The 27,529-nt window shown below is 48.0% G+C and overlaps 1 protein-coding gene across 6 annotated transcripts in view; it reads left to right on the top strand.

Annotated features, from left to right (window-relative positions):
- LOC127657839 (oxysterol-binding protein-related protein 3-like) overlaps positions 1-27,529 on the top strand; it is a 116,486-nt gene that overhangs the window by 36,733 nt on the left and 52,224 nt on the right. For all 6 annotated transcript variants that reach the window (XM_052146771.1, XM_052146775.1, XM_052146774.1 and 3 more), the window contains 2 exons: positions 10,165-10,372; positions 26,968-27,084. In XM_052146771.1, the coding sequence (XP_052002731.1) occupies positions 10,277-10,372; positions 26,968-27,084 (213 nt within the window). In that variant the 5' untranslated portion in view covers positions 10,165-10,276. The remainder of the gene's footprint in view (positions 1-10,164; positions 10,373-26,967; positions 27,085-27,529) is intronic.

Below are 27,529 nucleotides of genomic sequence, written 5' to 3'. Positions count from 1 at the left end.
TAAAAACTACTAAAATACTCCCCTTTTCTCCCCAATTTGGAATGCGCTCTATGTCCTTGTGGTGGCGTAGTGACTCGCCTCAATCCAGTTGGCGGAGGATGAATCTCAGTTGCCTCCTCGTCTGAGACGTCAATCCGTGCATCTTATCATGTGGCTTGTTGAGTGCGTTACTGCGGAGACATTGCGCGTATGGAGGCTTCACGCTATTCTCTGTGGCATCTACGTACAACTCACCACGTGCCCCCCACCCCAAGAGCGAGAACCACACATTATAGTGACCAGGAGGAGGTTAGCCCAACGTGACTCTACCTGCTTAGGAGACCAGGCTGGTCTGGTATCAGAGTCACTCAGCATGCCCCTGGATTAGAACTTGCGACTAAAGGGGTGGTAGTTAGCATCTTTACTCGCTGAGCTACTCTGCTAGAACTTTGTCCTGCACTCGACATTTTTATAGTACCTTTAAAACCTTTCGCATTAAATTTTACACAACTTTTACTTTAAAATCATTCCGTTAAACCAAATTACATTTAAAAATATGTTATGAAAAATATTTACAGTATGTTTAAATTGTATGAAATAAATCAGAGTTGAACAAGAACCTGGATTTTTAAATAGATAAAATCGTCAAACTAAAGTGTATTCTTTGGATTGTACAAGGTAGTGGACAATTATATACTAAATTAAAGCCTCTTTCTAAACAAAACGTCTAGGTTATTGTTGTAATCTCCGTTCCCTGATGGTCGAGTGAAGCGACACTAGGGGACTATCTTGAAGGCCTCGGTTACCTCTGAACTTGAGAAAAGGCCATTGAGAATTTGGCAGACAGAATTTGCATGTCCCTCCACGGACATACGTGTATAAAGGGAGGGAATCGTGCATCTGTTCATTCAGGTTTCGCACTGAGGAACTGAGAATAAGGTTTGGCCATTACAGTGGCTCAGTTCAGCGTCGTGGCTGGGGAGACACAACATCTCGTTCCCTCCATCAGGGAACGAAAGCTACAACAGTAACCTAGACGTTCCCTGTCTGTCGCTCAGTTCAATGTTGTGTTGAGTGAAGTGACACTAGGGGTCCCTTTCCAGTCACACCATGCGCTGAACCGTGTACGTGCACTGCTGACGCAGGTGCGGGCATGCAGTTGCGTGCCAAAGAAACAGGCTGTGTCAGACTGCACGTACCATTCCCCAACGGCCCATAAAAAATTGTCATAAACTTTTTAGGTTCCCCGTATCCTGGAGCGAGGGAACAATGCCAAGCATGGGAGCAGGCCGTGCCAGCCGCGCCTTTTCTCTCTCTATGTTTCTCGCATAGAGTAAAAGCAGCTGGGGCCATCTTAATGCTATCACATGCATCAGGGAAGGCATTCTTTTCCAGCTCTATTCTTTCAGGGGGAAAAGACCCCGCGGAGACCACCACCTGCCCAGGCTGGGGAGAGGTAAAGAGTGGCGAAATACGTCACATGGGTTTTCAGGCCACATGTGGAAATGGGGTGGTGGTAGATCCTACCTGCTGTGACAGAAGAGTTGCTACAAACATGGCGACCGGGAGGTATTGGGTGTTGCCCAGCCGGCTGCTCTGCAAATGTCTGCTAGAGAGGTGCCGTTGGCCAGTGCCCATGAGGATGCCACATTTTTTGTCGAGTGTGCTCGAACCCGCAAGGGGGCGGGCACAGCCTGGGTGTGATAGGCCAAGGCGATGACGTCAATGACCCAGTGGAAAAGCCTCTGTTTGGACTCAGCGTTCCCTTTCCGTTGTCCACCAAAGCAGACAAAGATCTTCTCAGAACATCTAAAGCTCTGCGTATGGTCCACATACAGTGGGGCAAAAAAGTATTGTCAGCCACAAATTGTTCAAGTTCTCCCACTTAAAAAGATGAGAGAGGCCTGTAATTTTCATCATAGGTACACTTCAAATATGACAAAATGAGAAAAAAAATCCAGAAAATCACATTGTAGGATTTTTTATGAATTTATTTGCAAATTATGGGGGGAAATAAGTATTTGGTCAATAACAAAAGTTTATCTCAATACCTTTGTTATATACCCTTTGTTGGCAATGACAGAGGTCATACATTTTCTGTAAGTCTTCACAAGGTTTTCACACACTGTTGCTGGTATTTTGGCCCATTCCTCCATGCAGATCTCCTCTAGAGCAGTGATGTTTCGGGGCTGTCGCTGGGCAACACAGACTTTCAACTCCCTCCAAAGATTTTCTATGGGGTTGAGATCTGGAGACTGGCTAGGCCACTCCAGGACCTTGAAATGCTTCTTATGAAGCCACTCCTTCATTGCCCGTGTGGTGTGTTTGGGATCATTGTCATGCTGAAAGACCCAGCCATGTTTCATCTTCAATGCCCTTGCTGATGGAAGGAGGTTTTCACTCAAAATCTCACGATACATGGCCCCATTCATTCTTTCCTTTACACGGATCAGTTGTCCTGGTCCCTTTGCAGAAAAACAGCCCCAAAGCATGATGTTTCCACCCCCATGCTTCACAGTAGGTATGGTGTTCTTTGGATGCAACTCAGCATTCTTTGAGTTGAGTTTTTACCAAAAACTTCTATTTTGGTTTCATCTGACCATATGACGTTCTCCCAATCCTCTTCTGGATCATCCAAATGCTCTCTAGCAAACTTCAGATGGGCCTGGACATGTACTGGCTTAAGCAGGGGGACACGTTTTAACAAGTTCAAACAGGTGCCATTAATACAGGTAATGAGTGAAGGACAGAGGAGCCTCTTAAAGAAGTTACAGGTCTGTGAGAGCCAGAAATCTTGCTTGTTTGTAGGTGACCAAATACTTATTTTCCCCCATAATTTGCAAATAAATTCATTAAAAATCCTACAATGTGATTTTCTGGATTTTTTTCCCCTCATTTTGTCTCTCATAGTTGAAGTGTACCTATAATGAAAATTACAGGCCTCTCTCATCTTTTTAAGTGGGAGAACTTGCACAATTGGTGGCTGACTAAATAATTTTTTGCCCCACTGTAGGTACGCAAAGCACGCACTGGACACAGCAACGAAAAGGCTGGGTCTGCCTCCTCCCGGGGCAGCACTTCCAGGTTCACTACCTGGTCCCTGAAGGGGGTTGTAGGAACCTTGGGCTTAGAATGACATGGGTGTCTGCCGGACCAAACTCCAGGCAAGTGTCGCTGACAGAGAATGCTTGCAGGTCCCCAACCCTCTTGATGGAAGCCAGCGCGATCAGGGGGGCCGTCTTCAAGGAGAGGGCTTTTAGCTTGACTGATTCTAGCGGCTTGAGGGGGGGTCTCTGATGGCCTGAAAGGACCACAGAGAGATCCCATGAGGGGAACATTCCTCAACGTTATCCTACAGGCCTTGGAGGGGAGCACCAGGCGATCCCACCAGGTGGCGGCATTTTCGGGGCACAGGTGTATTGCAACCGATCTGGCTGTGAGCGGCACCCGTACCCAAGGAACCAATCCTCTAGCCGTGAGGGCTGTGGGGAGGATGGAGGGTTCCAGTCCAACTCCATGCTGACGGTGGCCCAGGAAAGCATGTCAGCCATCTGGGCGTGCAACCCGAAGGTGGCAGACCAGTCAAGTCTTCCGCGTCAGATGCTGCAACGCTATCCGATGCAGCGATTCTCAGGCTTTATGGAGTAAACAGACTGGCCGTGAAGCGAGCCGCTCTCACCTCAAGCCCGGACGGAAGGGCAGGTGGTTCGCAGGGATCTACCCGTGAAACCGAGCCCGTTGCCATCCCCAAATCGCCTCCATCACCAACCAGGTCTTCCTCAATCCTGAAAGAAGTGATGTGGGGGGCGGCTGGAGTGGCGTTCATCTTTAAGAAAGAAAGCCGCGACCTCAACGTTGTCATGGTTAGGTTCTCGCGGTGAGAATATGAAGCATCCACAAACGCCGCCTCAGTGTGATCGCGGCCCAGACACACGAGGCAGCTTCTGTGACCGTCAGGAGTGGAGAGAAATCGACCTGTATACCCGTATGTCCGGGGGAGGGACGTGCAAATTCTGTCTGCCAAATTCTCATTGGCCTTTTCTCAAGTTCAGAGGTAACCGAGGCCTTCAAGAAAGTCCCCTAGTGTCACTTCACTCGACACAACGTCGAAGTGAGCGACAGATGGGGAACCACTGATTAGTGGTAGCAGGCCATTTCACTGTAGGCAAAATGGTGTTTTTACCATTATATATGGTAATTTTTCAGAATACAGGAGCTTCTGCTTAGCCAACCTTCCCTCGAATTCATCCTAAGGTATAGGAGCATCACGCTTTAGGATGAACGTCTCGGGTTATGACTATAACCCTTGTTCCCTGAGAAGGGAACGAGACACTGCGTCGTTGAAAACGACTCTTTGGGGGAACGCTCCTTAGCGTGCGCCTCTGAATTATGAATGAAACTATTCCAATCTTGATTGGTGTTGCGTCATGACGTAACATGTGACGGCATAACCGGATGCATAAAAGTGACGCCGGTACACACACACACACATTAGCCTAGCGATGAAGCAAGCCGCTCTCAGGCTTTGAGGGGCATGGCAGGACGACGTAGTGTCTCGTTCCCTTCTCAGGGAACAAGGGTTATAGTCATAACCCGAGACGTTCCCTTCCGAGGGAACTCGCACTGCGTCGTTGAAAACGACTCTTTGGGGAACGAATGCCCACTAGGCCACGCACCGAAAAAAGGCCTGCCCTAGAGTGAAACTGAACTCAGGCACTCAACTAGGACGAGAGCACACGTGCGCCAGGCGTACTAGGGAGGTGCAGACTATAAAACCTGATGAAAGTGTGCGGGGCAGCCCAAACGGCTGCCTCACAGATCTCCTGGAGGGGCACTCCCAATAAGAGAGCCCTAGAGGATGCCATGCCTCTAGTTGAATGAGCCCTTATGGCCAAAGGTGAAGGCAAATTGCGCACCTTGTAGGCCGAGATAATAGCCTGAACAATCCAATTACTAATGGTTTGTTTCGAGGCAGGGAGCCCCTTCTTAGGTGACCCAAAACACACTAACAGTTGGTCCGACCTCCTTCAAGAAGAGGACCTCTCGAGGTAAATGCCCAAAGCTCTGACAGGGCAGAGCAAATGGAGCCTCTCTTCTTCTGCCGACACATGAGGTGGAGGATGAAAAGCCTGCAGGACCGTGGACCGTGCCGTGTTAGAAGGCACCTTAGGCACATAGCCAGGTCTCGGGTGCAGAATGGCTTTAACTCCGCCAGGGGCAAACTCCAAGCAAGCTGGTGTTACTGCCAGGGCTTGAAGATCTCCCACCCTCTTTAGAGAGGTAATAGCTAAGAGAAAAGCCATCTTGAACGTCAGGTCCTTGGGCGAAGCCGACTGAAGGGGTCCGAAGGGGGCCAGGGATAACCCTTCGAGAACCACTGCCAGGTCCCAGGCAGGAACCCTGGACCTGGTTGTCGGTCTCATCCTCCATGTACCACGGAGAAAACGAATGACCAGCTGGTGCCTCCCCAGAGGCCCATCACTCAGTGGTGCATGGAAAGCCGAAATGGCAGCCACGCTACACCTTAAGTGTGGAAGGGAGAGACCACAGAGAAACGATTTTGAAGAAACTCCAGAACTGAAGCCACCGGGCAGTTAACTGGATCTAATTCATGTTCTCTACACCAAGTGGAGAACACATTCCACTTGAGGCCATATAATCTCCTAGTAGGCGGAGCCCTAGAGCTAAGTATGGTTTCAACCACCCCGCTGATAGACCAGCATTTAGGTACTGAACCCCCTCAGGGGCCAGACCCACAGTTTCCACAGCTCTGGACGAGGGTGGAAAACTGTGCCCCCTGCCTGAGACAACAGATCCCTCCTCAGAGGAATCTGCCGTGGCGGAGCTATCAGGAGTGAAATTATGTCTGAGAACCATACTGGGCTGGCCACATCGGGGCAACCAGAAGTAGACTGATGCCCTCTTGGCGGACCCTTTCCAGGACTCCGGGAGCAGAGCGATCGGGGGAAATGCGTACAGGCGAGGCCTCGGCCAGGCCTGTACCATGGCATCCAACCCCAGTTGGGCTGGATGTGAGAGGGAGAACCAAAGTGGACAGTGGGACGTCCCTCGAGACGCGGATAGATCCACTTCCGATGGTCCAAATTTGTCCCCTATCGACTTCACCACCTCTGGATGAAGTCTCCATTCCCCAGGCCTCAGCCCCTGCCTCGACAGGATGTCTGCTCCCTGATTCTGAACCCCCGGAACATACGTTGCTCTGATAGACAGTATTTTTCCTTGGGACCAAAGAAATATCTGATGCGCCAGTCTGCACAGAGGGCGCGATCTGAGTCCCCCTTGTTGGTTCAGATAAGCTACCACTGATGTATTGTCCGAACGTACTAGTACATGGTAACCTTAGATGTCTGGAAGGAAGCTCCTCAGAGCCCTGAACACAGCCAACATCTCTAGACAGTTTATGTGCCAAGAATGATGATTGTCCTGCCACAGACCCCTGGCAAAGCGGCCATCCATGACCGCGCCCCAGCCAGTCTGTCGAAACGGTTTTCCGGCGACATGACGCTCCCAACACTGGCCCTAGGGACAGGAACCAAGGTTTCTTCCATATTAGCAGAGAATGAAGGCACCTGCGCGTTACTCTGATTATACGAAATGGATTCCCCTTGGGGGAAAACCCCTTGGCTTTCAGCCACCACTGGAGGGGCCTCAAGTGTAGAAGGCCCAAAGGTTTAATGTTGGATGCCACTGCCATGAGGCCCAGCAGTCTTTGAAACTGCTTTACAGTGATGGCCTGGCCTAGCTTTAACCCGGACACCATCGCCAGAACGGACTCGATACGTGCAGGAGACATGCGTGCCTGCATCGTAACCGAGTCCCACACAACACCCAGAAACGTTGTGCACTGGGATGGTTGTAACACACTCTTTTTTGTGTTGAGTCTCAACCCCAAACTTCGAATATGGCCAAGGACGACATCTCGATGCCGAACCGCCATTTCTCGAGAGTGGGCCAGAATGAGCCAGTCATCGATATAATTCAGTATGCAGATGCCCTGAAGTCTCAGAGGAGCAGGAGCTGCATCCATACATTTGGTGAATGTGCGGGGAGAGAGTGCTAGGCCGAACGGAAGAACCCGATATTGGTAAGCTTAGCCCCGAAGCGAACCTCAGGAATCTCCTGTGACATGGAAGGATGGGTACATGAAAATAGGCGTCTTTTAGATCTATCGTGACAAACCAGTCCTCGGATCTGATCTGACTCACAATGACAGGAATGGTAAGCATTTTGAACCTGAACCTCCTCAAAGGCCGGTTCAAAACTCTGAGATCTAAAATCGGCCTCAACCCCCATCCTTTTTGGAACTATAAAGTACCGGCTGTAAAGACCGGACTCCCTGTCTGAATGAGGAACACGTTCTATGGCCTCCTTCAGCAGCAGAGATTGCACTTCTTGTTCCATCACCTGAGCCTGCTCCGGAACCACTGTAGTCTGCACCACCCCAGAGAATTTGGGGGGGGCGGTGCCCGAACTGCAGTCTGTACCCTGATTTTATTATATGCAGGACCCATGCAGATATGTTGGGAAGATGATTCCATGCCTCTACAAAATCTACTAAGGGAACCAGCCTCTCGAGGCTGGTCTCGGGTGTTTTTCGAGCACTGTTCTCGACTTCCTGAAGCGAGATACTGGCAGGATTTAGTCGATACAGTTCTTGTGACCACAATTGATGTGTGTTTTTTATTTTTTGACACAAACGGCACGGTGTGCGTTCGCTGGAAATTGATGTGGTCCGAAGCGTCAGAGTCGGCAGGAACCGACACCGATTTCCTGAGGACTCCGCTGCGAGAGCAACCTCGGTTGCTCTGCAGCGGGGCAGCCCTCCGAGGTTCTACCACCTCGGTAGGACCTCTTTCCCGAAGCTTCTACTAAGGGAACCAGCCTCTCGAGGCTGGTCTCGGGTGTTTTTCAAGCACTGTTCTCGACCTCCTGAAGCGAAAGACCGGCAGGATTAGTCGATCACGGTTTCTGTGACCACCATTGATGCTTGTTTTTATTTTTTGACACGTAACGGCACGGTGTGCGTTCGCTGGAAATTGATGTGGCCCGAGCGTCAGAGACGGCGGGAAACCAACACCGATTGTGTGCCGCCATGTAAGCCCTACTTATTAAAGCAGATGTATCTCTGCAGGGCTTACTAGGCAGCGCCGGGCTTTTAGCCCATATCCCGTGCCCCCAAAACATCGTCTGTAATCAAACACTGGGGCTGGAGATACGGGACGAATGCGGTTTACCCCACGATCTCGTTTTAGATATCTTTGTGGAGATCGGGGAAAAACAGCAAACCCCGGCGCTGAGGTTGTGATCTGTGCCGCAGGAAACGCACGTCTAATTTGCTTTCAACTTGCGTTCCCTGCTCATTTTGTGGCCAGCTGATATTCAGTCTGGCCATGGCACGCGTCACAACCTCAATCAGCTCACGGTCGTCCGCATCGATGCTGAGCATATCCACTTCCTCGGAAGCAGTGAGCTCAAGCATCGGGACCTGATCATGGGCAGAAGAAGCCGCGACGCGGGCTTCTGCACCACTCACAGTAGGCTCGGGATCCTCAAACGAAGAATGAGTAAGTGCCGCAGCAGTCTCATTCTCATCTGCAAAATCCGCTCGCGAACCCCGCGATCTCAATCGCCGCTGCCTCAACAGACGCTGGACCAAAACCGTGGGGAACGCGAGCCTGACCGTGCTCATCAAAGCACGCCAACCGGGAGCGCAGCACTCTCATGGGTAGTGCTTCACAACTTTCACAAGCAGATCCCTCGAGAGCTGCCTGTGCGTGCTCCGCTCCCAAACAGTTCACACATAAAGCGTGCGTGTCCCTACCCGTAATGAAACGAGGGCAGGGGCGCACGCACTTCTTGAACTGTTCAGTGGCCATAATATTTTTTAATCAGACAAACAACACCAAATAAGACAAACAATTTCAACATAGAGCGCTTGCTGAAGAGCGAAAGCTAATGTGTGTGTGTGTACCGGCGTCACTTTTATGCATCCGGTTATGCCGTCACATGTTACGTCATGACGCAACACCAATCAAGATTGGAATTCATAATTCAGAGGCGCACGCTAAGGAGCGTTCCCCCAAAGAGTCGTTTTCAACGACGCAGTGCGAGTTCCCTCGGAAGGGAACATATAGACCCATTTGTTATATTTGCTATTTGTTAGAATAGATCTTTTAATAGAAAATGTAAAGATCTTTATTTTTTTTATTCATACTATCATAAATCTTGTAAAGAATGCTTTATAATGCTCTGTTTATTATGGGAATGAACTTTGCCTCCCGTTGTTGTTCTGGAATCGAAAAGGAATCAAGAAAATTTGCCTGGAATCGACTCTTAAAATTGATTATGAAACCAGGAATCGGAATTACTAACATTTAGGGCTCTCAGTGTCAGTTGATTACAATATTTAACCGAGATTAATTGCAGTATTGTTAAAAATAATGTTAACACATTCTGATCTTTTTTTTATTTTTTATTAAATCACAGAACAGAATCAAACAGATATGACATATGATATATGACAGTACTTAATAAATATATTATCTGTTTTAAAATGTTATGTCTATGTCAGTCATATTTACTGACATTAATTGCATGCATAAACATGCTAATTTTGACTGCTACTAACATATTTGAGCTTCGGGGAAAAAATGTATATTAAGAAATGTATGATATGATATGTTGAGGAGAGTTGTGCAATCAGACTTACGTTTTTCGCATTGGTGGACAACATCTAGGAACCAACAAATCTTTTCATATGAGTAGATAAGAAACCACCCAGAAACCCTGGAAATGCTCTAGCAACCAATCATGAGAGAGACAGAAGAAAATCTGTGGTGAAGACTGAGGTGTGTTACTGCTATAGATCAAGCCTCCACACTTATGCATTCATAATTCTGAGACGCTGAGTGAGTGGGAGATGATGTTGGGGTGTAGCGCTATAGGATGTCTATGATTCACACTGATCTTGAGTTGGCTGGCATCTTCTCTCAACACAACCCTCAGACTGTGTGTCAAGTTGACCAAGCCTTTATGCTTTCAGATAATTCTGCCATTTGATATCCTGTGGTGTGGTGTTCATTACCTGTACAGATGAAAGCCTGACATCATGTTGAAGTTTCCGCTCATGATTGATCCACTGATTTTCTCATCATCTGTCCACAGGGTGGAACATTGTGTCAAATCTTTGGAAGAAGATGCAAATGGAGACCTACAACTGCTGAGCTACTCCCTCTTTTCCTCTCTTCCTTACCTTTTCCCCTCTTACTGAGAGGAGATGAGTTCAGAGGAGAAAATTTCCACCATGTCCCAGAAGATCTCCTCTCCATCTCACAGCAATAGTAGTTCTTCCTCCAAACATGACAGCAGACAGGTGAGTGCATTTTTTTAAATAATTACAATTACACTTTTTTTTGCTATATATTGCACTATATATATATATACAGGTCCTTCTCAAAGAATTAGCATATTGTGATAAAGGTCATTATTTTCCATAATGTAATGATACAAATTAAACTTTCATATATTTTAGATTCATTGCACACTAACTGAAATATTTCAGGTCTTTTATTGTTTTAATACTGATGATTTTGGCATACAGCTCATGAAAACCCAAAATTCAAAAAATTAGCATATTTCATCCGACCAATAAAAGAAGTGTTTTTAATACCAAAAAAAAGTCAACCTTCAAATAATTATGTTCAGTTATGCACTCAATACTTGGTCGGGAATCCTTTTGCATTAATTACTGCTTCAATGCGGCGTGGCATGGAGGCAATCAGCCTGTGGCACTGCTGAGGTGTTATGGAGGCCCAGGATGCTTCGATAGCGGCCTTAAGCTCATCCAGAGTGTTGGGTCTTGCGTCTCTCAACTTTCTCTTGACAATATCCCACAGATTCTCTATGGGGTTCAGGTCAGGAGAGTTGGCAGGCCAATTGAGCACAGTAATACCATGGTCAGTAAACCATTTACCAGTGGTTTTGGCACTGTAAGCAGGTGCCAGGTCGTGCTGAAAAATGAAATCTTCATCTCCATAAAGCTTTTCAGCAGATGGAAGCATGAAGTGCTCCAAAATCTCCTGATAGCTAGCTGCATTGACCCTGCCCTTGATAAAACACAGTGGACCAACACCAGCAGCTGACATGGCACCCCAGACCATCACTGACTGTGGGTGCTTGACACTGGACTTCAGGCATTTTGGCATTTCCTTCTCCCCAGTCTTCCTCCAGACTCTGGCACCTTGATTTCGAATGACATGCAAAATTTGCTTTCATCCGAAAAAGTACTTTGGACCACTGAGCAACAGTCCAGTGCTGCTTCTCTGTAGCCCAGGTCAGGCACTTCTGCCGCTGTTTCTGGTTCAAAAGTGGCTTGACCTGGGGAATGCGGGGATGTTTCTACTCCAGACTCAGTCCACTGCTTCCGCAGGTCCCCAAGGTCTGGAATCGGTCCTTCTCCACAATCTTCCTCAGGGTCCAGTCACCTCTTCTCGTTGTGCAGCGTTTTTTGCCACACTTTTTCCTTCCCACAGACTTCCCACTGAGGTGCCTTGATACAGCACTCTGGGAACAGCCTATTTGTTCAGAAATTTCTTTCTGTGTCTTACCCTCTTGCTTGAGGGTGTCAATGATGGCCTTCTGGACAGCAGTCAGGTCGGCAGTCTTACCCATGATTGCGGTTTTGAGTAATGAAACAGGCTGGGAGTTTTTAAAAGCCTCAGGAATCTTTTGCAGGTGTTTAGAGTTAATTAGTTGATTCAGATGATTAGGTTAATAGCTTGTTTAGAGACCCTTTTCATGATATGCTAATTTTTTGAGATAGGAATTTTGGGTTTTCATGAGCTGTATGCCAAAATCATCAGTATTAAAACAATAAAAGACCTGAAATATTTCAGTTGGTGTGCAATGAATCTAAAATATATGAAAGTTTAATTTTTATCATTACATTATGGAAAATAATGACCTTTATCACAATATGCTAATTTTTTGAGAAGGACCTGTATATATATATATATATATATGTAGATCAAGAAACTTTAAAAATTGACTTCATGTGGTAACAACCACTGTAAAGTAACTGGTTTTATTCAAGTCCAAAATTATTTAATTTGATTAAAGCAACCTGACTTCAGGTTAATACGTTTATTAATGTTACACTAACTTCGGTAATTTTAAGGGTTAGATCAAGTAGAAATAGGTCCTTATAGTAACAATTGCACATTATCATGTCATGTCTGTGTTGTCTGATTGTTAATGAGTGCGTTTACATACACGTTCTACACTTATTATGCTTTATAAACCGATAACGTGTGGTCATGTAAATGCTTTAAACGGCTTTCCTTTATCGTATAAGGTCATAAACCGCTTAAGAATAAACCGATTGACATGGGTCCATTTTTGCCCATTAGCCTTATTTAGCATTGCATGCAAATTATTACCTGCATTCTTACTGGCTTATCCAATGTACACAAGTGTTATTCGCATGCCTCTTCATGGTTTGACTTCAAAAGCCGAGAATATTATGATCATTTCAAAATCTCATATAAACTTGCTGGATTTTTTTAAATAAGGTAATTTTGGGATATATCAGCACACTGGTGTGCATGTAAACAGGCTTAAAGATGTTTGATAATTATTTTATTTTTTTTATAAAATATGACCTAAAGGTCAAAGTATACTTCATGTGACCGCATTGTGGTTCACTCCGCGCACAATATGCATGCTAAAAAATTTGTCATAATCCGGCCAGGTTTTCTCTACTTGTGGACATGGTCATCGTCTGTGCGTATCGTTGGTGCATGAGCCAGCCATTGACTCTAATAAAAGATTATCACAAAGAAGTTGTAGTGGGCATGCGTCAAATGCTTTGTATTCGCACATGGTTAGAAGAGTATACTCACAAAGGCAACGTGGTTGACAAGGTGCGAGCCGATCCGGAGCATGCAAAAACTGAGTATACCTGGGCCTTTAGATATACACTTTCCGTTATATATTTAAATACATTTTAACCAAAAATATTGATGTTTGTAAAAAAGATCCATGGACACATTATGGGTCAACTGCCTAAATATTAGGACAGGGTAAAATATAGCAGATATGTGGCTTTGTGTTGTAGAACCTCATATTCTGTTTATAATTAACAGTTCTCAGGGTTGACAAGCTTTAATGATCTTTTTATACAAAAAGGTTTCAAACTAAATTAAGCCATAATACATAAATCACAGTGGAACATTTAGCATATAAATATTTTTGTTCTTCAAAATGAGTTTTTTTGCCATTCTCAAGGCAGATGAAAAATTGTCTTCCTTGATAGATGAAAGCAGTGGACGAAACAAAAAATGTTGGACTTAAACCAAAATGTTCTTAGCTTTTCCTTGTCACTTTATCTTCATCAGTCCCATTACCCACTCTACTGAAACACAGGATTAATCTCTCTTCTCTCAGTGTGATGACAGTATGGGAAAAATGGATATCACAGACCTATGAAATGAGCCTTAAGCTCCAGATAAAACTGTAGAGTAAAAAAAACTTGGGTTTTATCCTTGACCCTGAACTGAATTTTAAAAGTCACATCAGCAATGTTAAAATGATACCTTTTTATCATTTTTGAAATCATTAAAGAGTCAGACCCTACCTTTCTCTGGAGTCATGCTTTTGTATTTTCACACTTAGATTACTGTAATGCAAACCCCCCCCAAAAAATTTAAATTTGTTTCGGCTGCAGCTCGTTCAAAATTCAGCAGCAAGAATTTTAACCAAAATCAGGAAAAGAGAACATATTACACCAGTTCTAGCATCTTTAGACTGACTACCTGTAACGCTTAGGATAGACTTTAAAATTATTTTATTTGTTTATTTGTTTTTAAAGCCTTAAATGGTCTAGCACCTTCATATCTTTCAGACTGCTTGTTGGTGTATGTTTCAAACGTCCTGCTTTGGTCAATTAACGCTGACTTGCAAATTGTGCCACAAATAAATTGCAAAAAAATATAGTAAGGCAGTTTTTTTTAGCTATGCACCGAGGATTTGGAACATACTCCCACCACATATTAGACAAGAAATCTCTGTTGATAATTTCAACAAGCAGCTAAAAACTTTTTTTTGGCCCTGCTTTTTTTTTATCCACCCACTCATATTTTAATTTATTTTCATATAGTTTTTAAATTTCACACTTGGTATTACTGTCACCTGATGTTTTTTATTACCTTTAATTCTCTTTTAATCTCCCTGTTTTTATTGGTCTTTTTGGTTTTAATACCTTTTCCTTGTACAGCCCTTTGAGCTGCAATTTATGTAATGAAAGGTGCTATATAAATAAAGTTTATTATTATTATTATTATTATTATTATTATTCATTTATTGCTATACATAAACAGTTCCTGAGGCTATGTGAAATAATTATTGGCAGATGAATCATTGTTTCTCTCATCTCAACTGCAGAAGTGGCCTGTTGCTAATATTTATGTCCAGTGAAGAATATAAATATTAACTTGAAATGAAGGATGAATATGTCTTTGATCACTCTTTTTTTATGCAGGTCCGTTTTCTATTATGTATAAACATAATATGTCTGGCACTTTCCATGAATAGGATACTGAATAGGGCCTAAAAATCTGGCTTTTTTTTTTTTATTCAACAATTGGTCAGTCAAAGGAGCTCCTTATCTATTATCATGTTTGGCAGAAGGAGGCAGACGAGGAGTGAGGATCTACACGTGGGTTTTATTAATCAACAGTGGCAACAAGACAAACAGGAAGACCGAAGAGGGCACAAGGGGCAAACAGACAGTCCAAGGGGGCACAAGGGGCAGACAGACAGTCCAAGGGGGCACAGAGGGCAAGAAGGCAGTCCAAGGGGGCACAGGGGGCAGACAGGAAGTCCAAGGGGGCACAGAGGGCAAGAAGGCAGTCCAAGGGGGAACAGAGGGCAAGAAGGCAGTCCAAGGGGGCACAGAGGGCAAGCAGGTAGTCCACGGGGAGCACCAGACGGGGACTGGGTCAGGAGACCTGGGAGGCAGCCACAGGACAGGGAAAAGTTCAGGAGGCCTGGGAGGCGGCCACAGGCCGGGGACAGGTTCAGGAGGCCTTGGAGGCGGCCACAGGACAGGGACCGGTTCAGGAGGCCTGGGAGGAGGCCACAGGACGACAGCCATGGGGAACTCCGAGGGTGGAGCCGAGGTAGGCGGAGCCATGGAAGTTCCTGGTAGCGGAGCCGTGGACTGCTCAGGAGGCGACGTCGTAGAAGGCTCAGGAGGCGGAACTGAGGGAGCCGGAGCCGAGTAAGGCTCGGGAGGCGGAGCCGAGGGAGGTGGCACCATAGGAGGCCCTAGAGGCGGAGCCATAGGAGGCCCTGGAGGACTCTGGAGGCAGAGCCGAGGGAGGTGGCACCGTGGAAGGCTCTAGAGGTGGAGCCCTGGAAGGCTCTGGAGGCAGAGCCGAGGGAGGTAGCGCCGTAGGAGGCTCTAGAGGTGGAGAGCTGGAAGGCTCTGGAGACGGAGCCGAGGGAGGTTCAGGAGGCGGAGCCGAGGGAGGTTCAGGAGGCGGAGCCGTGGAAAGCTCTGGGATTGCAGCCGTGGAAGGCTCAAGGGGCAGAGCCGAGGAAGGCTCGATAGGCGGAGCCCTGGGAGGCTCGAGAGGCGAAGTCCTAGGAGGCTCGAGAGATGAAGCCCTGGGAGGCTCGAGAGGCAGAGCCCGGGATGGCTCGAGAGGCAGAGCCCGGGATGGCTCTGGGATTGAAGCAGAGGAAGGCTCGAGGGGTGGAGCCAAGGCAGGCTCGAGAGGCGGAGCCCTGGGAGGCGCGAGAGGTGGAGCCCCGAGAGGTGGAGCCCTGGGAGGCTCGAGAGGCAGAGCCCTGGGAGGCTCAAGAGGCGAAGGCCTGGGAGGTTCGAGAGGCGGAGCCCTGGGAGGCTTGAGAGGCGGAGCACTGGGAGGTGGAGCCCTGGAAGACTCAAGAGGCGGAGCCCTGGGAGGCTTGAGAGGTGGAGCCTTGGGAGGCGGAGCCCTGGAAGGCTCGAGAGGCAGAGCCCTGGAAGGCTCGGGAGGCTCGAGAGCCGGAGCCCTGGGAGGCTGAGATGCGCTGGCTATTGGACAGTCATGGCTACAGGCGCTGGCTCTGGGACGGTCGAGGCTACAGCCGCTGGCTCTGGGACGGTCGAGGCTACTGGTGCTGGCTCTGGGACAGTCGAGGCTACTGGCGCTGGCTCTGGCTCTGGGACGGTCGAGGCTACTGGCGCTGGCTCTGGGACGGTCGAGGCTACTGGCGCTGGCTCACTGAGGTTCGAGGCTGCAGGCGCTGGCTCACTGACGTTCGAGGCTACAGGCGCTGGCTCACTGACGTTCGAGGCTACAGGCGCTGGCTCACTGACGTTCGAGGCTACAGGCACTGGCTCACTGACGTTCGAGGCTTCAGGCACTGGCTCACTGATGTTCGGGGCTGCAGGCATTGGCTGGTTGGCCGTGGTATGCGTTGGCTCTGGTTTGTTGGACACAGAGGGCAGAGCCGCGGGAGGTTCTGGGGACGGAGCCGTGGAAGGCAGAGGTTGAGGAGCAGAAGCCTTCCCTCTTCTCCTCCTCCTCCGGGCGGGCGAGGCTGACAACGCTGGCTCGCTGACCGTGGCAGGCGTAGGCTCTGGCTCGTTGACCGTGGCAGGCGTAGGCTCTGGCTCGCTGACTGTGGCAGGCGTAAACTGGGGAGCGGAAGCCTTTCTTCTCCTCCTCCTCCGGGCGGACGAAGCTGGCACCGCTGGCTCTTTGACCAAGGCAGGCGTGGGGGTTGGCTTGCTGACAGGCGGGGCAGGCGTGAAGGGACGAGCCTTGGACGAAGGGAGGGTTACCACTGTGGGAGGAGAGGCAGGGTTTTCCTCGACGACGCCCACAGTGAACGGCGAGGCGCAGGCCAGCAGGGTCTCCTCAATAAAATCGCGGAGCATCCAGCCGTGCGTCGCCGGTGGCAACCGTTTCTTGAGCGCACTGTTCAGGTTAGCCCGGAAAAAAACCCTCCATGGAGGAGTCCGGGAAGTCCGTGACACTCGCCAGCTCGAGGAAATCACGGATGTGGTCCTCCACCGGACGGTTCTCTTGCATTAGGCTTAGCAGGCGACAGTTGGCTCGTAACACCGCTAGATCCATTATTGGTTGATCGTTCTGTCAGGAATGCAGACGAGGGCAGACGAGGAGTGAGGATCTACACACGGGTTTTATTAATCAACAGTGGAAACAAGACAAACAGGAACAAATGAAACATCCACGGTGGTAAAACTGAAATCAAAACATGAAAACATCAGGGGTACTTGGACAGGATGAACACGGCAAGACAGGCTGAAAATCTACTTCACAACATGAGCAAACAACGATCAACTGAGACTGAACAAACACATGGGCTTAAGTACACAAACACAATAATGACTAAACGAGACACAGGTGAGAACAATGATGAGTGCATGCAGTGAGGGAGGCCGGCAATTGTGGGAATTGTAGTGCATGACAAATTAACAAGTGAAACACGGGGCAGACAACAGGGGATCGTGACACCTTATCTTTCAGAAAATGTTGATCATCAACCTTAGGAGCTAAATATTATATGAGCCCATTGCAGTTTTTTTAAATGAGGTTTGCAATTTTGGAAACGCTGTTACCAAAATTTGGGAATTGTCTGAATACTGTGTAAAAAAAAAATTGAACATTTTTTTGCAATGAACATTAAATAAACATAATTTAAATAAATAGACTATGTATATATACTGTATATATATATATTTAACCACTCCACAGATTTCATATTAGCAAACTATAGTCATATCTACTTTGTATGAGTCATTTTTCCATCAATTGTTTACAGACAGATTGTTTCACTTTTAATTGACTGTATCACAATTCCAGTGGGTCAGAAGTTTACATACATTAAGTTAACTGTGCCTTTAAGCAGCTTAGAAAATTCCAGAAAATTATGTCAAGCCTTTAGTCAGTTAGTCAATTAGCTGCTGATAGGAGGTGTACTGAATTTGAGGTGTACCTTTGTATGTATTTTAAGGCCTACCTTCAAACTCAGCGCATCTTTGCTTGACATTATGGGAAAATCAAGACCCCAGAAAAAAAACTGTGGACCTCCACAAGTCAGTAACTTCTGAATGACTGAAGGTACCACTTTCATCTGTACAAACAATAGTATGCAAGTATAAACACCATGGGACCGCGCAGCCATCATACCACTCAGGAAGGAGACACACTCTGTCTCCTAGTGATGAATGTAGTTTGGTGCAAAAGGGAAATTTCAGCTGTGTGGCAACGCGCAGTTTATACAGTGAAGAAAACAACCAGATAGCACAAAACAGAAATTCCTTACGTTCTTGTGTTCAAAACATTTGATGAAGCACAAATTCAAACTAAGGGATCTCAAGATGTGTTCTAAGTATTAAACTATATTTAACTTGACACAGTGACCTAAAAATGTTATGTTTATGACGCAACGCACCAGAGAAGCTACACAAGCATGTCTGACGCTTGTTGAAATTGACGGGTCCTTAAACAAGCCCTCATAATAAATCTCAAACTGATTGACAAATTCACTTGTGAAATGGATTGCTGTTAACTGTATGCCATTGATTGACTTATGATCAATAATATGGTAGTAAACAATACATTGTATTCTAAAGTCGTTTTTTGTATTGTCTTATCAATGATGAACTCCTCTGCCACAAGAATGTAATTTTAATTATCTGAATATATATATAATTTTTTAATATTTAAAGATAACTCTGTATAATATTTCATCATTATATTTTGAATTATTGTTATATGAGGGGCTTTCTCAACAAATATTTGTATATGCGATTAAATGCGATTAATCGTGATTAATTAATCGGGACATCATGTAATTAATTAGATTAAAAATTGTAATCGATTGACAGACCTAATTACTGAACATAACATTACTTAATTTAGCATGAAAAGTAGCTAGTTACTAAATATTTGTTGTGCTTTAAACTAGCTACATTTCATGATAAATTAAGTAATGTTATGTTCAGTAATAGTTTATTTATTTAATAGATCTCACTACAAAAACAGGGGTTTGTGCCTCTAATGTTTAAAAAAAGGAATGGAACCATGGTGTACCATATTTGTGGAAAGTGCCATCTGTCTGTGTCTGTACTGTATGCACACCTGCATGTATGTTTGTTGGTATGCTCTGAGCTCTGGAGGGCAGATTGGCATCCTTCTCCTCAGATGAACAGGTTGACCTGATTACAGGACTGTAATCTCTAATCTCATCATTGGTAGCATTATAAAGCTCAGTACTCCTAAGTGAAGATATGTTTCACCATTCGGATGCCTGTAGTTATTCTCAATACCAGCATTATTATGAAGTGTAGCATTTAAACTACTGCAGAATTCTCATCTAGTGACCAGGTGCCCCTTTTATACAAATAGGGATGTGGATCTGTGGTAAAAGAGGAACTGGTACTGGAGGGTTACAAATAGAATTTGTATATGTCCACCTACTGTAAAACTATCAGTGTTATTTTTTTACATTGTTTTGTTTTAGTCATAGTTTTAGTCTTTTGACAAAAATTTCCTTTACAATTCGTCAACCATTCGTTATGTAATTTTCATAAATTTTAGTCAGATTCACTCTGACTAAAATGGCATAAAATTTTTGTCAGTGAAATAATATCTTTTATTTATGATAATGTGCAAAATGAGAAAAACGTGTGTCAAACTTTAAAAGATCAAACTTTGATCAAGATTTTCTGCCCTTATCTCCCCAATTTGGAATGCCCAATTCCCAATGCGTTCTAAGTCCTCGTGGTGGCATAGTGACTCGCCTCAATCCGGTTGGCCTCTGCATCTGAGACCGACAATCCGCACATCTTATCACGTGGCTTGTTGAGCCCGTTACAGCAGAGATGTAGAACAACACATTATAGTGACCACGAGTGGTTTACCCCATGTGACTCTACCCTCCCTAGCAACCGGCCAATTTGGTTGCTTAGGAGACCTGGCTGGAGTCACTCAGCACACCCTGTATTCGAACTCGCGACCCCAGGGGTAGTAGTCAGTGTCAATATTGCTGAGAGCCCCAAAAGATCAAAATTTAATCAAATACTTACATTTTTGTATTTTTATTTAAACATGTATAAAACATAAAAGATAGGCTAATACAAAATCTACAATACAAAAAAACTGAGATCCTGAAATAATAGCATATAATGAATATACTAAAGTATTAGCTAAGTTAGAATTTTTCATGCTTTAGTGACTTATTAATTTTACATTGCATTGCGTGTAGCAAGTTTTTTTTATGGAAACAGCTCACTGTATTTACAGTGAAAGTTAAGCAAAACAAATTACACACATTATTACTAGTGTGTAACTTAGTTCAAGTTAACCTGTTAATTTGCTTCATTGTCTGTGCAGATGTATGTTGTAATATTACATATTTGTTGTGGATATAGTGATTTATCTCATATAAATAGGATGCGTTTGAGTGAGGTAATTTTTTAGGTAAAGTTGAATTTTTTTTTATATATGTTATTATTAGTAGTAATTGAACTAAGTGTCCCTACTATAAGTCATATTTTTTTAAGAGTACTAAAAGAGAAGTGCGTTATTGCTCGATCAGAGATAGAAATGCACAAAAATCTTACTGTATATAGACATTGTTTGGGCATGTTTTATGCAAACTACTAACTTTGGGTATATGCAACTAATTTAGAATGAGGCTTTAACAATATTAGAATGACGGTAAGAAAACATTTACGCATCTTTTTGAAACTTTTTCTGTGCTCATATATACGTAACTTGTACGCATTTATTAGTGACTTAGACCCATTGTCCCCATTCTGTGTGCTGTTACTCTTGATAATATAGACACTGTATACTACAGTAGAGTTTACATCAGAGAATACTGCAAATCTATTTATTTCAATGAAGATGAAAAATGCAAGGGTTTGCAAAAATTACACTGTTATGAAACCGTCATCCACACCATCAAAATGTATCTTATGCATTGCTATCTTACATGCGCCTTACTGTTCCCCTATAGATAATTGTCCACATTGACAGCACTGTCTCTTTGATAAACACTTTCTGCATGATAAGAACTGTATAAGGATATGTATACTGTATAATGATATGAGGAACAATGAGCAGAAGTGGCCATTTTCAGTGGTTGGTTGGTCATCTGGGCTGTTGCAATGTCGTAGTTCACTGTGAAGGTTGTTTTTTTAAGTAGTACTTGATACTGTGAATTGCTGAGAGTGTGTTTTAGCCATGCTGCTCTTACCTTGAGGAACAGACAGATTTTGCTGAAGAAGGAGAATGCAGGCCCACATTTTTGTCCCATCTGTAAGACCTATATTATATGATAATGCAAAGCAGTCCTGCCCACTGATTGCCACACAAATATATCTACTGCAGTATAAACAGTATAGCAGAATCTCTACCGGTAAATACATTTCTGCCATAGCATAGTACAGTATATGCAACCATACCACCCAGCCCTAAAACCAAACAATATGTATTTCCTGACAGAAGTTAGTGTAACCCGGACACACACACACACAAGACGAGACAGTCACAATGTAACGAACAACTGCTTTATTAAATAAGAGCAGGCAAAGGTACAGTGGGGAAAATCCAGAAGGAGAGTCGTCGAGGGAAGCGTAAAGTCGGGGCCGGGGAATCAGGATAAGACAAAGGGGCAAATCTACAGATAGAGTAGTCGTGGAAAGCGTAGGGTCAAAAAGCCGGGTAATCAGAATCAGAAATAACAAGAGGGTAGAAGACGGGAAAACAGTTAACAACTAGGGAGCTGGCAAGCTAAGAGGAACGAATCACAGGGGGGTCAAACCTAGACGAGACTAGCGGGGGGCAAAACATGGGAATCTAAATACAATAACCAACACCCGTGAAACGGAAGTGCTGGGTATTTATAGGGGAAGGTGCAGGTGTAACTAATGTGTGGGGATCGGAAGCGCGTGAGTGCAGGTGAAACTAATGTGTGGGGATTGGAAGCGCGTGAGTGCAGGTGGTCATAATGTTCAGGCTGATGCGCGTGAGAAGCGAGCATGAGTCAGAGGGGGGAGATAGTTTACGAGCGTGAGCTTGTAATAGCAAAACCGGGCGTGGAAGCCTGAGGGAGGAAACAGAGTGTACGAGCTCAAGGGGGCGGAGCGAGGAAGCGGGAAGCGAGCACGCTCGCGGAGTGCATGTGTGCGTGCTCGTGGACGCGGAGATGGGGCAGAGGAGCGGGGTTCGTGACAGTACTCCCCCCTCTGAATAGGACGGCTCCTGACGGCCGCGCTCGGCTGCGAGGAGCGCGAGGGAACAGAACGAGCGTGTGAGCTCGGGGGGACAGAACGAGCGTGTGAGCTCGAGGGGACAGAACGAGCGTGTGAGCTCGGGGGGACAGAACGAGCGTGTGAGCTCGGGGGGACAGAACGAGCGTGTGAGCTCGAGGGGACAGAACGAGCGTGTGAGCTCGAGGGGACAGAACGAGTGTGTGAGCTCGCGGGGGACAGAACGAGCGTGTAAGCTCACGGGGGCAGAAGGCACAAAAGGGAAATGAAACAGTCCATGGGGGTCAATGGGCAGTTCAAGGCAAGGTGAGGGGGAACATAGTGGACAGGCGGGTGGTCGGGAGGTCTAGGGGGCAGCCATAGGGCAGAGACTGGGTCAGGAGGTCTGGAAGGCGACTGGAGGACAGGTACTGGGTCCGGGGGTCTGGAAGGTGACCACCGGACAGGAATAGGGTCCGGAGGCCAGGGAAGAGGCAACAGGACAGGTAGAGGGTCAGGAAGTCCGGGCTGAGCCGTGAAAGGCGGAGCCGTCAGAGGCGGCACCGTAGGTGGCTCTGGAGCTGGGGTCCTGGAAGGCTCTGGAGGTGGAGCCGACGGAGGCTTTAGGGGCGAAGGCCTGGAAGGCTCTGGAGGTGGAGCCGAAGGAGGCTTTAGGGGGGAAGGCCTGGAAGGCTCTGGAAGTGGAGCCCTTAGAGGTGGCGCCGTAGGAGGCTCCAGAGGTGAAGCCCTGGAAGGCTCTGGAGGCAGAGCCGAGGGGGGCTTTAGGGGCGAAGGCCTGGAAGGCTCAGGAAGTGGAGCCCATGGATGTGGCGCCGTAGGAGGCCCCAGAGGTGAAGCCCTGGAAGGCTCTGGAGGCAGAGCCGAGGGAGGTGACGCCGTGGGAGGTGGCGCCGTAGAAGGCTCCAGGAGTGAAGACCTGGTAGGCTCTGGAGGCAGAGCCGGGGGAGGTGGTGCCGTAGGAGGCTCCAGAGGTGAGGCCCTGGAAGGCTCTGGAGGCAGAGCCGAGGGAGGTGACGCCGTGGGAGGTGGCGCCATAGAAGGCTCCAGGAGTGAAGCCCTGGTAGGCTCTGGAGGCAGAGCCGGGGGAGGTGGCGCCGTAGGAGGCTTGGGAGGCAGAGCCGCAGGAGGCTCGGGAGGCGAATCTCTAGAAGGCTCTGGAGTCTTAGGGAGCAGAGCCGTAGGAGGCTCGGGTGGCGGAGCCGTGGAAGGCTCGAGAGGCGGAGCCCTAGGATGCTCTGAAGTCTTTTGGAGCAGAGCCATGAGAGGCTCGGGAGGTGGAGCCGTAGGAGGCTCTGGAGGGGGAGCCGTAGGGGGCTCGGGTGGCAGAGCCGTGGAAGGCTCGAGAGGCGGAGCCCTAGGAAGCTCTGGAGTCTTTGGGAGCAGAGCCATGAGAGGCTCGGGAGGTGGAGCCGTAGGAGGCTCTGGAGGGGGAGCCATAGGGGGCTCGGGAGGCAGAGCCATAGGAGCCTCTAGTGGTCGAGCCCTGGAAGGCTCGAGAGGCTTGAGGGGGGGAGCCCCGAAAGACTCGAGAGGGGGAGCCCTGAGAGGCTTGAGAGGGGGAGGAGCCCTGAGAGACTCGAGAGGCGAAGCCTTGAGAGGCTTGAGGGGTGGAGCCATGAAAGACTCGAGAGGGGAAGCCCTGAGAGGCGGAGAAGCCCTGAGAGACTCGAGAGGCGAAGCCGTGAGAGGCTTGAGGGGTGGAGCCACAAAAGACTCGAGGGATGGAGCCCTGAAAGACTCGAGAGGCGAAGCCGTGAGAGGCTTGAGGGGTGGAGCCATGAAAGACTCGAGGGACGAAGCCGTGAGAGGCTTGAGGGGTGGAGCCATGAAAGACTCGAGAGGGAAAGCCCTGAGAGGCGGAGAAGCCCTGAGAGACTCGAGAGGCGAAGCCGTGAGAGGCTTGAGGGGTGGAGCCACGAAAGACTCGAGGGATGGAGCCCTGAAAGACTCGAGAGGCGAAGCCGTGAGAGGCTTGAGGGGTGGAGCCATGAAAGACTCGAGGGGCGAAGCCGTGAGAGGCTTGAGGGGTGGAGCCATGAAAGACTCGAGGGATGGAGCCCTGAAAGACTCGAGAGGAGAAGCCGTGAGAGGCTTGAGGGGTGGAGCCCTGAAAGACTCGAGGGATGGAGCCCTGAGAGACTCGAGAGGTGAAGCCGTGAGAGGCTTGGAAGGAGGGGGAGCCCTGAGGGACTTGAGGGGTAGAGCTCTGGGAGGCTCATGAGGAGGAGCCCTAGGAGGCTCGAGAGGAGGAGTTCTCGGAGGCTTGAGCAGAGGAGCCCTGGGAGGCTCGAGAGGAGGAGCCCTGAGAGACTCGTGAGGCGGAGCCCGGGAGGGCTCTGAGGGGCGAGCAGAGGCTGACAGAGCCGTGGTAGACTCTGAGAGTGGAGCAGAGGCCGGCAGAGTCGTGGAAGACTCTGAGGGCGGAGCAGAGGTCTGCAGAGCCGTGGAAGACTCTGAGGGCGGAGCAGAGGTCTGCAGAGCCGTGGAAGACTCTGAGGGCGGAGCAGAGGTCTGCAGAGCCGTGGAAGACTCGGGGGGCGGAGCAGAACCCGGCAGAGCCGTGGAAGACTCGGGGGGCGGAGCAGAACCCGGCAGAGCCGTGGAAGACTCGGGGGGCGGAGCAGAACCCAGCAGAGCCGTGGAAGACTCGGGGGGCGGAGCAGAACCCGGCAGAGCCGTAGAAGACTCGGGGGGCGGAGCAGAACCCGGCAGAGCCGTGGAAGACTCTGGGGGAACCTCTGCGGTCTTGAGCACAAGACGAGACTGGGGAGAAGGGGCCTTCTTCCTTCTCTGACGTCTTCGGCCAACAGGGGATGTGGCCATGGGGACGGTCGAGGCTACAGGCGCTGGCTCTGGGGCGGTCGAGGCTACAGGCGCTGGCTCGCTGACCGTGGCAGACATGGGCGCTGGCTCGCTGACCGTGGCAGACATGGGCGCTGGCTCGTTGGCCGTGGCGGGCATGGGCGCTGGCTCATTGGCCGTGGCGGGCATGGGCGCCAGCTCGTTGGCCGTGGCGGGCATGGGCGCTGGCTCTCTGGCCGTGGCAGGCATGGGCGTTGACTCGCTGACCGTGCCAGGCTTCGAGACTGGGGCCATTACAGGCTTCGGGGCTAGGGCCGTGTAAGGCTTAAAAACGGGGGCCGTGTAAGGCTTCAAGACGGGGGCCGTGTAAGGCTTCAAGACGGGGGCCGTGTAAGGCTTCGCTGGTTCAGTTTCTGCCTCCCCCACGGTAAATGAGGAACCGGCGTACAGTAGGGCGAGGTCAATAAACTGAGCCAGGTTAAGGGAGCAGTGACCACCAGGCATTAATGATGAGGTTGGCTCATTCAGTCCACATTGAAAAATGGTCTTCAGAGCCACCTCATTAAAATTCACCTGGTACGCCAGGACACAAAAATCCATCACATAAGCCTCCAAGGTTTGGCTCCCCTGACGCAAACCCATGAGTTGGGCCGCTGGGTCCATAATGCCAAGGGCGGGGTTATGAGTTACACAACCACTGCCTTGCTCGGAAAACTCTAGGTAAGCGCCCGAAGAGCTCACGGCGCTCAGAAATGCGCTGGGAGCATAAACGGGCTCAGGGACAGACACAGGTAGAACAGGGTGACAAAAATCAAACAAAGTGCGTACCTGCTGTCCCTGGGCCGTGAGTGCGTGGTCATCTCTCCCAGCCGCAAATCCGCGCACAGAACGCGCCACGAAAATCCGCTCTAGAGAGCTGCGCGAATCCGTGGAGTGACGCATTGTGACTGTCTACGGTGAGGTTGGTTATTCTGTAACCCGGACACACACACACACAAGACGAGACAGTCACAATGTAACGAACAACTGCTTTATTAAATAAGAGCAGGCAAAGGTACAGTGGGGAAAATCCAGAAGGAGAGTCGTCGAGGGAAGCGTAAAGTCGGGGCCGGGGAATCAGGATAAGACAAAGGGGCAAATCTACAGATAGAGTAGTCGTGGAAAGCGTAGGGTCAAAAAGCCGGGTAATCAGAATCAGAAATAACAAGAGGGTAGAAGACGGGAAAACAGTTAACAACTAGGGAGCTGGCAAGCTAAGAGGAACGAATCACAGGGGGGTCAAAATTAGACGAGACTAGCGGGGGGCAAAACATGGGAATCTAATCTGAAACGGAAGTGCTGGGTATTTATAGGGGAAGGTGCAGGTGTAACTAATGTGTGGGGATCGGAAGCGCGTGAGTGCAGGTGAAACTAATGTGTGGGGATTGGAAGCGCGTGAGTGCAGGTGGTCATAATGTTCAGGCTGATGCGCGTGAGAAGCGAGCATGAGTCAGAGGGGGGAGATAGTTTACGAGCGTGAGCTTGTAATAGCAAAACCGGGCGTGGAAGCCTGAGGGAGGAAACAGAGCTTACGAGCTCAAAGGGGCGGAGCGAGGAAGCGGGAAGCGAGCACGCTCGCGGAGTGCATGTGTGCGTGCTCGTGGACGCGGAGATGGGGCAGAGGAGCGGGGTTCGTGACAGTTAGAAACACTCAGTATTCTCGACACATTACTTGTGGATTTCGCATTTGATAACCCATATTTTCAGGACAGTTCATTACTTGGGATCATTTAGAAATTTAAATGTGATAAGCCATGTCTGCCTGCCCTCTGTGTCATGTAGAGTGATGTGTATTGAATTGTATTGTGCTTTGTGTGTGTGTGTGTGTACAGGACAGCTGGGAGATCATCGAGGGCTTGCGTGGTCGTCTGTCTAATGTACAGGAACCAGAGATGCAGGCGGGCTACATGCTGAAGAAGAGGAAATGGCCCATGAAAGGCTGGCACAAGGTATGTGTGTTTATCTGAGAAACAGTTATATAATAAACTGTCTGCCACCATTCCATTTGGAAAAATACAAATAATAATTGCATTTCATGAGTTTGCATATTTAGATAATTCTTGAATGTGATGAAGGTAAACAAATTTGGTGTGCTATGCAAGATAGAGTGCTCGAGTTTGAGACTGGAACACTACCTGGACTAAAAAATGAAGTTGGGATGGATGTATGACATAAGGCAGGAGATGGGCTGGGGAAGGATGGCGGAAGAATTGTCACAGTAGTGATTTAAGCAGCTGTTGATATATTCTTGCTAAATGAGTGACAGGATTAGATGAACTAACTTCTCCCGAAACTTTGTTTTAGAACTTCATTAGGGATCCTTTGATTCAATATTGGAGTGGTATGGCACCAATACTGAGCTTTTTAAACAGATGAGATATCGACCAGATTTGA

The sequence above is a fragment of the Xyrauchen texanus genome, chromosome 17 (assembly GCF_025860055.1).
Source record: "Xyrauchen texanus isolate HMW12.3.18 chromosome 17, RBS_HiC_50CHRs, whole genome shotgun sequence".
Lineage (NCBI taxonomy): Eukaryota > Metazoa > Chordata > Actinopteri > Cypriniformes > Catostomidae > Xyrauchen > Xyrauchen texanus.
The sequence above is the reverse complement of the archived record's forward strand: the minus strand, read 5'-3'. Positions and strand labels throughout refer to the sequence as shown.